General features: G+C 50.3%; 1 protein-coding gene across 2 annotated transcripts in view; it reads left to right on the forward strand.

Annotated features, from left to right (window-relative positions):
• The window catches only part of Tmco4 (transmembrane and coiled-coil domains 4), an 82,064-nt gene that overhangs the window by 51,459 nt on the left and 13,312 nt on the right, over positions 1-17,293 (forward strand). For both annotated transcript variants that reach the window (XM_028759916.1, XM_028759915.1), the window contains one exon: positions 1,551-1,635. In XM_028759916.1, the coding sequence (XP_028615749.1) occupies positions 1,551-1,635 (85 nt within the window). The remainder of the gene's footprint in view (positions 1-1,550; positions 1,636-17,293) is intronic.

Consider the following 17,293-nt stretch of genomic DNA (forward strand, 5'->3'; position numbering starts at 1 on the left):
TCCGACTCCCGCGCCCCTCCGACTCCCGCGCCCCTCCGACTCCCGCGTCCCTCCGACTCCCGCGCCCCTCCGACTCCCGCGCCCCTCTGACTCCGTTTGCTGAATCCTCATTTCCGGATCTCTATTTATTTGTTTTGCTTAGGCTGAGATAGTTGTCTCGCTCTATAGCCCAGGCTGTACTAGAAACATACTGGCCTCGAACTCCCAGCAGTCATCTAGGCTCAGCATCCTGTGTGCTGGGATCACATGGTCACTATGCCTAGCTGAGATTCTTGACTAAACATCTGCAAAATCCTTATTCTGGACAGCAGGTGACATTCACAGGTTCCAGGACCTAGGATGTACATGCACACCCCAACAGTAGCCATTACTCTGTCTTAATTACTTTTCTATTGCTGTGACAAGATATCATGACCAAGGAAACATACCACAACAAGGAAAACATAAAAGAAAGTATTTAATTTGAAGCCCACAGTTCCAGAGGGCTAGGCAGGCAGGCATGGCACTGGAGCCATAGCTAAGGGCTCGCAACTCAACCCACAAGCATGAGACAGCACTAAGTGGGAGTGCTGTGGGCTTTTGAAACCTCGAAGTCTACCCCCAGAGACACACCTCCTCCAACAGGGCCACACCTCCTAATCCTTCCCAAACAGTTCCACCAACTGGGCCCAAGCATCTGAATATATGAACCTAGGAAAGCCGCTTTAATTCAAATAACTGCACTGTCTTCTAGGAGCCCTGCCTCCTTCAATCCTGTGGCATCTTGTGCCAAGCACCAGTTTCTGTGTCTGAATGAATCCCCTAACATTCTGTGCACACTCCAGACCTTTAGGGGTTGGGGCATAGAAATGAAAGCCATTCCTAGAAGTTGTGGCTATCCCTGGTCTTCAGTCCTGGCTAGGACTCCCACCCTAGGAACGCCCTTAGCTACAAACCAGAAGCTTCCTCTCTGTGCCTAGAAAGGCTCAGGGCAAAGAGGGAAAGGACACTAGGAACAATACCAGCTTTTAGCTGCCTGCTCCTTCACCTCCGATGTGGAGCTGGACCCTATTCTCCAGACAGTCTCTTTTTTCTTTAGCATGTCCCATAATGTCTCGCCTTTTCCACGACTCCCCAGATAATATCTTATCATTTAGAGCCTTCCTCTCCAGAAAACCAAGCCCCTCCCATCCCTTCCTACTCATCACACTGCATCTCATGTCTAATCTCTGCTTCCCCAGAGGGATCCCCACATCACTGCAGTCCTCAGCCATAGGCAGATGAGTCCAAGGGGGGAGCCCTTGTAATTGACTTATTCTGTGTCCCTGGGAAAAAGAGCCATGGCTGATGATGATTTGAGATGAAAGGGAATTAGCCCAGCCAGAGACCACCTGCTCTCGAGGAAGCCAACCCTGAGCTGCTAACTCTTGCATATGCAAGGGCCCTGACACCATTGATTGACACTTCAGAGTGTGGGGACCGTAATGTGCACACAGGCAAGTCCATGCAAGGACTGACAGGCTTAAACTTGCTGTAACCTCTCCAGACACCTGTGTCCTGTTTCCCCTCAGGGCCGGAGACCTGTCACCTTGATTGGATTCAGCCTGGGAGCCAGAGTCATCTACTTCTGTCTGCAGGAGATGGCCCAGGAGCAGGGTAAGCACGCGCATTGACAAATAAGACCCTTCTCAAGTTGGTCCCCAGGGCACTGGTTCTGGGCCTGGAGGCATGAGTTTTGCAGAGTACATTCCCAGTCCTTAAAAATAACAGTTCATGGTTTTAAATGGAAAGGCTAGTTCTGTATATACACTAGACTACATAAATGAAAGACTGTCCCATCATGATGACAGTGTCTCTGCACTCTGATGCATGTTCTTGAGTGTCAGACGGCACGGTGTCTGCAGGATCACACTGGCAAATGAAGCTGCCAGAGAAGGGCCCTCGCGTACCCCTTCCAGTGCCTTGACATTCCTCGGCAGTCTTGGCTGTGCTTAGTGGCCCTTGGCTCTTGTTAGCAGTTCGTTAAAGTTATTGGCATCCCTTGTCGGTTCTTGATGGTCCTTACCCCCCTCTTAATGATCTTTGGCAGTCCTTGGAGGTCCTCAGTGTCCCTTGGTGTCCTTAGGTGATCGTTGGCAGTCCTTAGCATCCCTTGTCATTCCTTAGAGGTGCTTGGTAGGCGTTGGTAACCCTTGATGGCATCCCTTAGCTGCATTTGGTCATCTTTGGTGGTTCGTGGCATCCCTTGGTGATCCTTGTAAGGTTTTTTTGTTCTGCTCTCTGCATCCATCTTCCATAGCACATCCTTTGTTCCTCTTCTTCCAAGAACAGGGAGGATTATTGGGCTTTAGGGCCCATTCTGACCCAGTACAATCACAAGATCTTCAATTAAACCTGCATAGATCCTTTTCCAAGAAAGTTATATTTACAAATTCTAGCTAAACAGATCTGAGATGTCACATTCAACCTACCATAGATACCTATGAGGTATGTGAGGCCCTGTGTCATTCTCTCTGTACTAAATCAGCTGAGGACCCGGGCCACTGGCAGGTGAGAACCTCAGGACACAACGCTTGCTCTGCTCGAATCCATCAGCAGAAGCTTTGGGGAGGAAGCTGTTTGAGGAGTGACCTGCAGAGCACTCTGGGTACGACACTCTTGCTAGGACACAGGCTGCTTCCTCACCCCCTGATGACACATATACCTGACAGACACTAAAGACAAGAGAGAGATCTTCTTGCAGAACTTCTGCACACACCGCAGGGTAGAAAGGCAGAGTAGCTGGAGTGGTGGCCGCTGTCCCCAGGTCCTCACCACTCTGAGCCTCGATTTCCCCAATTACAGAATTGAGGGCCCTACCCCATGTTCTGAGGAGCACGTGAGGTGGCATGAAAGGCCACCCTTCAAACCAGTCGGTGCAAGGATGTCATGGGAAGCCTCTACCTGTCAGTTATTGCTCACCCAAAACTACCCCTCGCCCTCGTCAACCCAAGCACATGACACAATCACTTCGCATCCAGCAAGAGCAAGGAAAGATGGGGTGTCCACTTTCAGCTAGATCTAAAAGGGTCAGGATCCATTTCAGCACTGGTATTACCAAGATCAGGAGTGTGGTTGGTCCAATCTTGTTCTTTTTACCAAAGCATGTCCCCACCAGCAGCCTGACAGTTGGGGCTATTTTTCTGGTGACAGACAATGTGGCTATACCACTCTTGGCACTGGCCACAGAAGGTCAACACCCGGGCCCCTCCTCCTACTCCACCCCCAGTCTCCTTTAGTTTGCAGCAGCCTTCCCTCCCCTGCTTGTGTCTAGTCAGTACGAGCAATGCGGGGGCACTATGGCCCTGTTTCAAGCAGCGCTAGTCTATCTGCCACCAGTATGCAAAAGGACCTGGCTGGCTGTGGACTATGCTCACCGGGAAAACCAAAGCTGAGGTCAAAGGTCAGACAAGACCCAGGAAGAAAGTAGAGATGAAAGTTAGATTAGCCGGGCTGTGGTGGCATACGCCTTAATCCCAGCACTTGGGAGGCAGAGGCAGGCGAATTTCTGAATTCGGGGCCAGCCTGGTCTATAGAGTGAGCTCCAGGACAGCCAGAACTATATAGAGAAACCCTGTCTCAAAAAAACAAAAACAAAAAAAAGAAAGAAAGAGAGAGAGAAAGAAAGAAAGAAAGAAAGAAAGAAAGAAAGAAAGAAAGAAAGAAAAGAAAGTTAGATTAAAGATGGAGGACACTGAACATCTCTTTCTGTACACATTCTTCCCCATCTTGGGTACCACAGACAGACAGACAGACAGGCAGGCAGGCAGACAGACAGACAAGGTCAATCTATCTGTCTCTGGTAACCCACCTAGGATGCTCTAGACAGCTGGATGAACCCCCAGAAAGCCAGCGTCTCCCTTTTCTCAGATCTTTGCCAACCTCCCCCCTCTCCTACCAGGGCATTTTTGAGTCCTAGCAATTTTGAAATGCTGAATTCTATATTGCGACTTTATATGCATGATCACTGCACTGCCTGTCTCTCTTAGGAAAAAGCAGGGGAGATCTATCAAGTGGTGAAGTTGTCTATATGAAAACATACAAGTTCTAAAGTAGCCAAAGGGGTGTACAAGTCAGCTATGGTTACAATGTCACTGTATAACAAAGCAGCCCTAGCCTCGGAGGGGTGCAGCACAAATGCACCCAGGAGCTAGTAGCTGGCTATGGTCTATTGGTCTGACATGGGCTCTACTCTGGCTGTAAAGTCAGTGGGCTTCGCTGTCAGCTGTTGGCTAGATTCAGATCATTTCTGTGTGTATTTGTCCTTGGAAGGTGGCAAAGACAGTGGCCACCTAGGATGTGCTCTGCTTCTGGTAGCTCCCTAGGGTGCCAACACCAGGCAAACAGGCAGATACACCTAAGACCCACTCCTCATGTATACCAGACCCCAGGATCCTGTCTGAGACTGCTGTAAAAACCATGTCTCCTAACATTGGAGCTTGAGATGGCCAAGCCTGACCACTTCCCATGATCCTCTGCAGGCCAATACACTCTCCATCCCCCTACCCCCTACCCCCGCTCTCACACACCTGGTCAGCTACAACCTGGTACAGCCCCCTGGCCTCACCTGTGCATCTGTCTGTCTGTTGATGCTGGCTGCCAGCCACCCAGGCTCCTCGCTGCTCTGAGGCTGCTCCTCAGAACACCGCCATCCTTTATACGGTTGTCATTTCCCCCACTCCACACTCACACCCTGCACCTGGCTCGTGACCTCGGACGATGTGGTCTTATCAGTAGGCGAGGTTTCCCATGGAGAGTGAAAGAAGGGCAGCCTCTGCCTCCAGATGGTATAAATTACGTGTTAGCTTCAGATCCATCTAGCACAGTGCCTCTCAACCTTCCTAACGCCGCCGCCCTTTAGTACGGTTCCTCGTGTGTGGAGACACCCTCCCAACATTATGTCATTGCTACTTCATAGCTGTAATGTTGCTCCTGTTATGAACTGTAACGTAAGTATCTGAGATCAGGATGCCTGATTTCAAACAGCTTACAGAGTTGTGACCCACAGGTTGAGAACCATTGAGCTAACGCGAGCCTGGCTTCGGCTTCAGTTCCCCTGCTGGGCATGGGAAGTTCAGCCATCATTTATTATGGTCCCTGGGAATGACATTGCCCAGAGACTCCCTGTGTTGAGGCTGGAAGCTGGAGAGAGAAAGAGGGAGAGGGAGAGGGAGGAAGGGAGGGAGGGAGGGAGGGAGGGAGGGAGGGAGGGAGGGAGGGAGAGAAAGGGAGAAGTGGGCCAGGGCACCATCCTTGGATGGCTTTGCACACAGCGTTTGGTAGTAATGGTGCCCAAAGCAACTTCCTTTGTCTTTTCTGCCTTTCCTGGCCTACCTGTAAGAATGCTAAACACACTCAGCTGTCACAGATGGGACTGTAGGCCACTTACCTAATCTCTCTGTGCCTCAGAGTCTTCAGCTAAATATAGGACTTTGTATATTTACCCCAAAGGATGATTAAGAGATTAAAATGAGATCACAATGCTGAAGTAGCTGGGTCTGACGAGTGTGCTCAGCAGAGACGGTGCGCTCTAACATGAGATTATAAGGGCACAGGAACGGAGGGGCGTATGGATACGGGAGGCCTGATTCTCTGTGTCCTTGAGCTTCAAAAAGTCCTAGTCCCCATGGGCAGAATCTGGCCTGTACCTGACTGTCACTCCACTGTCTGGAATGTTGGGGTGCTCAGCACAGGCTTGACTTGGGGTGAGGAGCCCAAGCAAGTTCACTTGCATGTGAGCTGGTGTGGACTCTCTCTCTGCTTCGCACATGAGAGACTGTGACAGAGACCGTCATCCACAGGACCTAGTGCAGGGCCAGTAGCCTCCCTCATAACGGCAGTGCTGGACAGAAAGGATGCAGACTGGGGACAATGGCAAGCATCATGCAGTGGGGGCTTGCAGAGAGGTCATCAGCATAGACAAAGGTGGGGTCCCAGAGTGCATCTGGAAGTGGCAGTGCCTGAGGCTTTCACAGCCCACAGAAGGAGCCTGAGGAGGAATGGAGGGAGATGCTGACAGGCTGGGAGGTGGGTGGGGCTGGGGCTGACTGGGTGGAACCCTGAAATCTCTGAATCATGAGTTGAGTCAATCCCACAGATGAATTGCGGGAGAGGTGGGCACTGGGCAGCCTGTAGTCTACCTGTGTATGCTTACTCCACACCTGTACACATACAGCAACTCCCCAGAGCCCAGGGGCCTCCGCTGTTCTCTGCATAAGGTGCAGACTTCTCCCAGTGACACCCGGGGCCCACAGGTGACCTCCTTTCCAGCATCCTCTCTACCACTTGCCGGCCCCTTAAACTGCAGCCACACTCAGCTGTTCCCAGACAACCTGCGTAGCCGCTCGGTGCTCTCCGGCTCTGCTTCTGACAACTCCCCAGAGTGTAGGCCTTGCTCCATCTGGAAGGTTCTCCTCTGATAGTACCAGCAATCACATTTGCATTAACTGTGTTTTCCTAGAAGTGCTAAGCTGTCGTCCATCCTGTGTAATCAGCAGCCCGCTCCCTGAGAGAGCTCTGATTAGCGTGCGGTCCACAGATGAGGACCCTGAGGCAAAGAGCCTGAGGAGCCAGATCCCAGGCCAGCAGGTGGCAGAGCAGGCAGCCTGCAGAGACCATGTGACATCCACCCCAACACTCCAGGATACTGTCCACTCTCCCCAGGCGCCCTCCCCAGGCGCCTGCTTCTTTGCACAGCTGTCTTACAGGCCCGTGAGTAACTGTCACCTAGGACCTCAGAGCCACCTGGGCACAGGGCCAGCGGCGTACCTCAGTGGGTAGGGTGTGTGTCACTAAGACCTGACTTCATTTCTCAGAATTTGATAATAAAAGGGGAGACCCAACTCCTGCGAGACATCCCTTCTCCTTGGTTGAGAATGCCCCTGGGGCCCATCTGTCAGCTGCCTCTGACTTATTCCAGAAGACTGCTGTGCTCAGCCTTCCAGCCTGTATTCTCGAGGTTTCTCCTCAGAATAGAGGAGGGTCCGTCTATGCAGGTGGCTGCTACCCAGGTGGTGGCGCTACCAGATTCCTTGCAGATGCCAGCACTAGGGACAGCTCTCCTGCTACCCCTGAGAGCTGCTTGGACTTCCGCTCAGCCCCCTTTCTTGCCAGAACATAATCCAGACACCCCAGAGAAGTTTAAAGTAAAACATCACCCACTGAGGAGGGGAACTGAGTATCTCAAGTCCCTGGAGCCTAGCCTGTGTGTCCAGCCTCTGTGGTGACCCTGTAAGGACAAAAGCAGGGTCTTTCTTTGCTAAACTGCTTTGACCCACCCCATAAAGTAGAATGAGTAAGGCTCTCCATGCAGACACAAACATGCTCGTGCTCGGGCCTGGCCCGTGCCCAGCAGTGGCAGAGTCAGGATTTGGGGTGTCTATGTCATTAGGGGAGAGGACGAACAGCTCTTCCCACTATGAAGCTCCTGGCCTGCTGGCAAGTGCATCAGCTCTGGGGCTCAAACTTGTAGCATGAGTCCTAGCCCTAACACTGATTCTGAGAGCCGACTTCCCCAAGCTGCAGTTAACTCATAAGCAACTCAGGAGCATGACAAGGCCATGGTGAGGTTATGTTATATGCAGCCACGTAGCTTTCAGTCAGTGTGACCAAATTCCCGAGGTAGTCAACTTCTGAGGGGGAAAGAACATCTCAGCCCAGGATATGGAAGGTTTCGGCCTACCATCAATTGACTGGTTACATTAGGGCCTGTGGTGTGCCTGGAACTCATGGCAGAGAAAACTCTCACCTCACGGTGGCCAGACTGGTTCCAGGCAGCACTGATTATTTAGCACTGATTAAGCTGCACACAGAGAGACCCTCCCCAATCCCAGGCAAGCTGCCCATCTGAGCAGTGGAGAGAAGGCCTTACTCTACTGTGTTGGAATCCACCCATTGTTTTCTGGAATTCCTCAGAGCAAGCAGTGATCTGTGTTTGTAAATCCCAGAGTCACCCAGAGCCTGTCAGCCTCTGCCAGGCTCCCCTACAGCCTCACAACACTGGCTCATTCTTTCTCCCCTCTCCCCAAGGTGTGGGGGTCAGAGGAAAGGGGTAGACCATTGTCTTCATGTCTCCCGTCCCTTGTGAGGTAATGCTATATTGATCTTGGGTATTGCTATTCTGAGGATTGAGCCACAGTTCACAGGGGCCCCTCACAGCCTAACCTACCCTTCCCTCAGACTCAGCAAGGTTATCTCCCTTTCATATAAGTGACACCCCAAGCCTGTATCTGTCACTGACTCCCATGTCCCCTGTACCCAGGATAAATCTTTCTGAGGGTATGTATACTCTGATTTGAACCTGAGGTCTACCAACCTCAAGTGTGTCAGTCAGGATAGGCCAGGTTATAGGGGAGTGACAAATATCCCAACTCTCTTACATTGTGTCTTTCATATGTGGTATGTACATGTTTTCACATATGTGGGGTATGCATGCATGTGTGTAAATGTGTGCATGTTTGTTTTTTTGTTTGTTTGTTTGTTTTGTTTTTTGGGGGGGTGGTGTTTTTTTGTTTGGTTTTTGGTTTTTCGAGACAGGGTTTCTCTGTATAGCCCTGGCTGTCCTGGAACTCACTCTGTAGACCAGGCTGGCCTCGAACTCAGAAATCTGCCTGCCTCTGCCTCCCAAGTGCTAGGATTAAAGGCGTGCGCCACCGCCGCCTGGCAGTGTGTGCATGTTTATGTGAAGGCTCAATGTTGATGTCTGGAATCATCCTCAAGTCACTCTGACTCCTTATTCATGGAGGCACAGAGTCCCCCCAGCAAACCCAGAGCTCTGTGATATGGCCAGTCTCACTAGGCAATGCGCTCTGGGGATCCTTTGCCTCTAAAGCGGGAGTCATGGATGGGCTGCCAGACTCGCCTGGCGCTTGTATGAGTTCTAGAGATCTGAACCCCAATCCTTACACATGCAGGGCAGGCACTTTGACCACGGAGTCCTCTCCACAGCCCCAACATCACCCACTCTTTTTAACTGTGTTTATTTTATGTGTATTTGTCTACATGTTTGTCTGAGGCCCACAGGTGTGCCTGGTACCCAGAGAGGCCAAAGAGTGAGACTCGAGTGTCACCACATGGGTGCTTAGACTTGAACCTGGGTCCTCTAGAAGAGCAGCCACTGCATTTAACCTCTGAGCCATCTCTCCAGACCCAACATCCCCACTCTTAAAGCTATAGCATCACAGAGAGTTTTCCACTCATGCAGTCTGTCCACTGTGGGTTGACAGGGAGGCTCCAGCTGTAGTCATTCGGGCAAACACCTCAACCCTTGCCTCCTCTGTAAGCTCACAGGATTCGAGTCATACTCTGGCCCCTAGAGGGCTTTTATCTGGAAGTACCACATGCCACGTCTCATTGACCAAAGCAAAGAACACAGATATCCTTACCACACAGGAGAGGCAGGTGGGTGACTTCCTACCAGGTACTCAAAAAGCCGAAAGCCAGCACCGTCTGAAGTGTCTCAATCTTACATCTACTCTGGAGCCTCAGAGTTCCACAAAAGCAATTTTCCAGACAGGCTCTGTTTCCTGAGCCTATGCTAGAAACCAGCAGCCAGAAGACCTTGGTGGGATTCTGGCCTCTGCCATGAATTCTCAGCTAAGAGGTCAGTCAAGACAATACGGGCCCTGCTTTAGGTACTGTTCTATAGTTGTGAGGAGACACCATGACCAAAGCAACTCTTATAAAAGGAAGCATTTAATTAGTGGCTTGCTTATAGTTTCCGGTTAGTCCATGATCACCATGGCAGGAAGCAGACAGGCATAGCACTGGGACAATAGCTGGGGGCTTTACATCCGGATCCACAGGCAGCAGACAGTGACATGACATGGACTTTCAAAACCTCAAAGCCCACCCTCTAGTGACACACTTCCTCCCACAAGGCCACACCCTCTAATGCCTCTAATCCTTCGCAAACAGTTCCATTCCCTGCTAACCAAGCATTCAAATCTATGAACCTATGGGGACCATTCTCATTCAGACCTCACAGGCCTGAGCCTCAGTTTCCTTGTCTGCAAAAGGAGAAATCCCTTCTCTAGCTCTCCCTCACAGCACAGTCCTTCTAGCTTGGAAGGTGTGGGAAACCTTTAGAGGAAGCCCAAGCAAAGTAAGTCCTGAGGCTCTTGGGGGACAGCCTCATCAGCTAGTCCCAGGAGCTCAAAAGCTCAGCCACCAGCTCTCCTACAGTACCCAGGGCGTCAAAGCCAATACCCAGTCTTGGGTCTGAGAGACTGGGAGTGGGGCCAGACAGATCCCAGCCAAAGTGACAGTTGCTTTGATAGCACTTGGCTCTAGACTGTGCCCAGGATGTAGGCAATCAGAGGGGATGGGCTGGCAGTGGTGACTGAAAAGAGGGAAGGCACTAAGGTTAGGAAGGGAGTGTATAACAGGAATGGCTGCTACAGTCCCCCAGGATGGTCCAACCTCTGCTCTTTCCTCTGATTAGACTTTACTACATATTTTCCTCAAGTCTTGCTCAACCCATGGGACAGGTCATTCTGCCTCTGTTTTCTACGTGCAAATTGAGATTTAGAGACTGTGAAGTAGGAACTGGAGAGATGGCACAGGGAGTGTTGAGCCTGCCCTACAAGTGTGAGCACTAAGAAGCATCCAGCCGTGGCGGTGTGTAAGCCTAGTGCTGTGTAGGCAAAGCCAGGTGGAGATTCATTCATAAGATCCACTGGCCAATCAGTCTAGCCAGTTATCAAGTTCAAGTAAAAATGAGGTGGACAGTCCCTGAGGAGCGACACTGAGGTTAATCCCTAACCTCCACACACACACATACACACACATACACACACACATACACACACATATACACACATACACAAACACACATGCATACACAAACACACACATACACACACATATACACACATATACAAACACACACACATACATACACACAAATACACATACACACACATATACACACACATAAACACACACACATACACACACACACAGACACAATACACACACATATACACACACAAACATACACGCGCACATACAGACACACATATACACACATACACAAACACACACATACACACACACACACTCAGAAACAGGAGGGTAGAAAAGAGGACTGGCTTGTGTCGTTCTCCGAGTCTGGAGCTCCTGTTCCACCGTAGGATTTTACTGCAGTCCATCCTGGTGGTGAGCTTTCAACCACAGCCACATCCTAGATCAGACACAATGATATTCCAGTTCATTGGCTCATTCATGGAGTGCCTACTGTGTGCCAAGTTCTATACCAGGCTGTGGAGAGATGGCAGCAACAGCCTCACTCTCCTGGAACTTAGCCCTCTCAGAAGCATGGATTGGGGTCTTGTGTGTGTGTCTGTGTGTCTCTGTGTGTGTCAGCAGTGGAGTGCCTGTCATCTGATCTGGCCTCTGGCACATAGTAGGTGCTTTAAAATGCTGTTCTTCCTGCCTTGCACATTCTATTCTTGCCAGACACCTAGTTGGAGCCGACATGTCTTCACACTGCACCCTGGGGCATAGACCATTATTCCTATCATGCCAAACCCTGATCCCCATGGCTTAGAAGACAGCCACAGTCACTGAAGCCGGCTTCCAGGACCTAACCCCTGCCTCCAGAGTGGGCCCTCTCTATCTTGTCACCCCTTTATTTTCAGCCTCTGTCTCAGAACTTGGCATGCTAGTAACTGACTTATGAATGAGATACCTGAAGACAGGCATGAAGCATGCTGGGAGTTCTTCCTACCAAAGAAAACACTCAAGGCCTTTTGGAAGAGAGGGGCAAGGTCATGGGCTACCTTAGCCCAAAGGACACCACTGTGCACAGGACACCTGGGCCAACTGATTGAACCATTGTTCAAGCCTCCCAGTGACCCTGCCACACCAAGATGCTTCACCCTAGACTGCCCGCAGTCCACCCACCTCACTCCACCCACCCTCTCAAAACCCAGACAGGAAGCGCACCTGCCAAGTGACCAGGAAATGAGCAGAGCCGGAATTACCCCACGTTAAACAGCCCCCCCAAACAATAGTCTCCCAGCCAGGGACATCAATTTGCTTTGGGAATGATGCCAGCTGGTGGCAGGGGTAAGGGTGACGGTGCCCACTGCCAAGAAGAGCCTCCAATGGAGCACTCACTCAATAAACCGGAGCACTCACCAAACTGGAGCACTCACGAAGAGACTCACAGCCTCAAATCATAATGGACCCTTCCTTTATTTTTTCCCTATGTATTTTCTTTGAAAAGATTTTTAAAATTGAACATTTGGAGGAGCTCAACTCAGACTGACTCATACTAGCCGCCTCAGCCAGGAAAAAGCCCTCTGAACCCAGAAATCAGTTCCTGTCTCAACGAATGTATGCATTCATTCATGTATGCATTCATTCATGTATGCATTTATTCAGCTGTGGATTTATTCTCCTCTTCATCCCAGAGGGACTTGAGAGAATTAATTCAGGGCACTAGGTATTGTCTCTGCCACGTGGCCCCATGCATGCAGTCAGAGCTGGGCCAGCATGCCTTAGGGCATATTTACTAAGTGATTAAAAGGCCTGCTTCTGCTGAGTCCTGGGGTCCTTCACTTCTGTCCATCTAGCTGGCTCCCCATCCCTCCGCAATCCACAGATTCCCTTTGTCATCCTTCCCAGTGTCTTCCAGATGCAGGACAACAAGGGAGACTAACAGGTAAAGGAGCACTGGATGTAGAGTCTAGAGACCTGAATCCAGACTGCTGGACCCTGTCTGGGCAGCCTTGGGCTGGACCCTGTCTGGGTAGCCTTGGGCAAGTCACTTCAACACTCCAGACTTTAGGCTGGCTGGTGAAAGGACACTGGAGCCTGTCCTAGTTATTCTGTTTTACAGTGGCCACTTGCTGGCTGTGGAGTATGTGACAGGCCATGTATGAAGGGCTTTGCCTGTTTTCTCTCTCAGAATAGAACTAACATCACTGAGACAGAGGCATTGCCGGCTCCATCTTGCCTGTGATGCAGGAAAGGCCAGAAAATACATCGATGTGGGTGGGAGAGCTGGTAGAGTACCTGCCTGGCATGTGAAATCTCGGATACCACAAAGAGAAGGCTGGGAGGTAGAGGAGATATAAAGCCATCACGAAGTTTCCGTGTCAGAGAGCTGAGCCTAGATCTGGCAGATGTGCTCACAGCTAAGCCTGCATCCAAACCCAACTCTGCTACTCCCAGCTGAGTGAGCAAACTGCACATGTTTGATATGTAAGCCTCAGGCTCCTGAGAAATGTGCCCCGTAATGCTTTCTTCATGGGACTAGCCATAAGATTAAGAGGAGATTGTCTCTAAGGCAGGTATGGGGCTGGCCGGGAAGCCGTCTTCATGCAGGAGGTTTGCCACTGTCGTGAGTACCCCGTGTCTCAGCACTTCCATCACCGTGATAATAACCCTGACCAAAAGCAATCGGGAGAAAAGGGTTTATTTCACCTTACATTTACAGCCCATCACTGAGAGAAGCCAAGACAGGAATTCAAGGCAGGACCATGGAGGCAGGAACACCGAGGCAGGAGCTGATACAACCGTGGAGGAACTCTGCTTCCTGTCTTGCTCCCCATGGCGTGTTCAACTGCTTTATTGGTTTTTTGGTGGTTTTTTGTTTGTTTTGTTTTGTTTTGTTTTTGTTTTGTTGTTTTCCTCTATGTAGCCCAAGCTATCGCGCTGTAGACCAGGCTGGCCTTGAACTCACAGACACCTGCCTGCCTCTGGGCTTAAAGGTGTGCATCACCACTCTGCCTCAACCTGCTTTCTTAGACAGCCCAGAACCACCTGCGGGGAGGTGGACCCACCCACAGTGGGCTGGGCCTTCTCACGTCAATCATTAACCAGGAAGTCCCCCCCACGCAGACTCGCCTATGGGCCGATGGTGTGTTCTCAACTGAAGTTCTTCCCAGACTCTCTAGCTTCTGTCAAGTTGGATAGAAAAGCAAAGGAGCAAGACTCTGTTTTTCTACAGCCTGTGCAGTAATCGAGCTATGGATTTAGCTATTAGCTTCCTCTTGGTCAAATCAACAACAAAAAACAAAACAAAAAACAAAAGGTACAGACCAGGGGACGCGTGGAGACATGGAGATGCCGGCTCCACAGAGAACAGTTAGACCTTCCATTTCAACTCAGTCAGCATTGGGCGCTTTCTTTAAAGCGTCTATGTACTCTGTTCAGACTTAATTAAGCAGCAGCGCTTCAGTGTCTCTGCCATCGCTCATTAGAAAGGTCAAGCTGAGGCTCCAGCGCCGAGAGCTGTGGGCAGGAGGTCGGGCTAGAAAGATCTTTATCAGCTGGAACAGAGAACTGCACCCGGGAACCACAGTGGGGACTTCAGATAATTACCACTGCGACTCTGGCGAGTGCCTAGGGAGCCTGAAGACTTAATTAGGCCTCGAGTCTGGAGTCTTCCGTCTGGTTAGCTTTGCGTTTTGTAATCTGGTGGCTGGTGGCTGATGCAGCTCGGTGGGCCTGTGGTGTGCAAATCACAGACTCAGAGAGCGATCAAGGGTAGAGTTGATCAGCCCTGCCTGATCTTGGCAGAACCCTGATGGCGAATACTGTCCCCCATCCAGTGGGCCAATGAGGGGAAGAGGCTGGTGAGCCTGGAGCACAGAACAGGGGACAGACATCCCTTCCTACCTGGCAGCATCTTTAGCAGAAATCTTCCCCCAACTTCCTCTCCCCTTTTCCCCCTCCTTTCCATTACCCAGCTCCTCCCTTACCCCCTCCTCTTCCCTCTTCCTCCTTTCCTATCTCCCTCTCTCCTCCTCTACCTCCAACATCTCGCCAGTTTTCAAGAGAATAGTCTCAGAAAGCTTGGGGGCTCTGTCACAGAGCATTGGTCTGGAAGGAGTAGCATGGCCACCTCTGGCTGGGACCCGTATCAGGTTCTTCCTAATGCCCCATGAGGCATCCTGGGAGGGACCACATCCAGGGGATGCTCAGTTTTCTAGCTTGTGTCTTTTCTGTTGGTTCCTAAGGTCGTGCCCTACTTGGAGACAACCCTCAGTGTTGTGGTCAGTGCAGTTCCATATTGGTGTGGCCCTGCAGGGGGCACACTTCACAGAAGAAGAGGGCCCAGCAGCCATTGGTTGTGGCCCAGTGTCTGAGGCCAGCTTCTAGGGTGGTAGTGCTCAACTTTCCTATTGCCGTGACCCTTTAATACAATTCCCCGCGTGGTGACCCCCAACCATAAAATTATTTTGTTGTTACTTCATAACTGTAATTTTGCAACTGTTATGAACTGTAATATAACTCTCTGATATGCAGATGGTCTTAGGTGACCCCTGTAAAAGGTTTGTTTAGACCCCCACCCCTGGGGTCACGACAGGTTGTCAAGCGCCTGCTGGAGAGCCTGCCTCGCACTGAGAATCTGTGCAGAGCTCACCAGCTGTTCAGGGTTCCTGAGATATAGCCACCAATATTATCCTTGCTTTCATTTTCCTGGATAAACATTTATTAGGCACCAAATCTACAAAGCAGAGCAAGGATTGTTGGTTAGCTGTTTGACAGCTGTTTCCAGGCAGCCTTTCCTAGAACCTAGGTGAGAAAGTGCCAGAATGTGCTGTTCGGCTCTTTTCTCATCTTTGTGACCAAATACCTGATGAGCAGTGGCTTATGGGATTAAAGGCTTATTTTTGGCTCATGGGATGAGTGCAGGGTCCAATCAGAGAAGAGGAAACATCAAGGTACCATTGGTTTTCTCTAGGCGTAGGGGAAGCCACTGTCACTGGGGACTCTTCTATGATGGAGACCTAGGCTTAAGAGGCCAGTGGACACATGCTTGTGTTTCAGGCACATTCGGAGATGGGTTGTGCTGGCTCTTGGTTGTTCTACTAGAATCCAGAGCTCCACAGACACAGACATGTTCAGGCCAGGAAGGATCCCAGCCCATCATAAGCAGCGCTCTGTGCCAGCAGCCATGGCAGCCATTCCAGAAATGGAGAAGAGACTTGCAAAGCTTCTGCCTTGTACAGTCCCAGCTATTTGGGCAGGAAGCTGAGGCAAGAGGAATATTTGAGTCCAGAAGTTCAAGGCCAACCTGGACAACAAACTGAGACCCCCATATACAAGGGGAAAAAGAGGCTGTGTGTATTTCAGTGGTAGAGAATTTGCACAGCAGGTGTGTGACCCTGGGTTTAAGCCTCAGCACTGTCAAAGTGAATAAACACAGATAGATAGATAGATAGATAGATAGATAGATAGATAGATAGATAGATAGATAGACAGATAGACAGACAGATAGAATGGGTATGGTAGCTAATGCTTGCACTCAGTGGGAAGAATTAGCACAAACTCAAGGACAACCTGAGCTACACAAGGAGTTCCAGGCCAGCCTGGGCTACAGATGAGCTCCTATCTTAAAGAGAGAGCAAAAGTAAGAGTGAGAGACTCAGGCAGTGAGGGGGCAGGCAGAAATAGGTCTATATTAGCATATTTCTAGCATGGCAATTGAGCAGACTAATTAGCTTTCCCACTAATTAGCAGTATAAATTCTCCCATTACAAATACCCCATAAGCGCTAATTAACTTGCAGCAGATACTCCTTGAAGTGCTGAGCTGAGCTCCCAAGTAGTGAAGAAGCAAGAAAAAACAGAAGAGGTGTTGGGAGGCGTTGGGAGGCGTTGGGAGGGCCCTGGCCTGTGACCCAGCACTCAGAGGCTGGGGCACCCAGCTCAGACCTCATGCTTAGAAAAACAGTATGTTACAGTTCGTAAAAACATAGGTTTAAGACTGCAGCTGAGGAGAGAAGGACCAGAGGTGGCAAGGTATGACGTGGCATGGTGTGATGTGGCGTGGCGTGGCATGGCGTGGCATGGCATGGCACATGCCTTTAACCATAGCACTTGGGAGAGAGAAGCAGGCAGCTCTTCCTGAATTTGAGGCCAATGTGATCTACAAGTCGAGTTCCACTTCAACCATATCTAATAAAGAAAAAAGAAAAAAAAAGGAGAAAAAGGCCAGAGGGGTCGTAGTACAGCCTTTGACTCCAGCACCCAGGAGGCTGAAGCAGGAGGACCATGAGTTCTAGGCCAGCCTGGGTTTTGTATGGAGATTCTCTCTGAAAAGAGGAAAGAGAGAAAAACCCAGCAGATTAACAAGACACTAGAAAAACGATAATAATGAGCCTGGTGATGGTGGTGCACCTGGAAGGCAGAGGCAGGCGGAGCTCTGAGTTCAAGCCCAGTCTGGTCTACAGAGGGAGTTCCAGGACAGCCAGGGCTATACAGAGAGAAGATTAGATAGATAGATAGATAGATAGATAGATAGATAGATAGATAGATAG

This window comes from Grammomys surdaster, unplaced genomic scaffold (genome assembly GCF_004785775.1).
Source record: "Grammomys surdaster isolate TR1022 unplaced genomic scaffold, NIH_TR_1.0 126313, whole genome shotgun sequence".
Lineage (NCBI taxonomy): Eukaryota > Metazoa > Chordata > Mammalia > Rodentia > Muridae > Grammomys > Grammomys surdaster.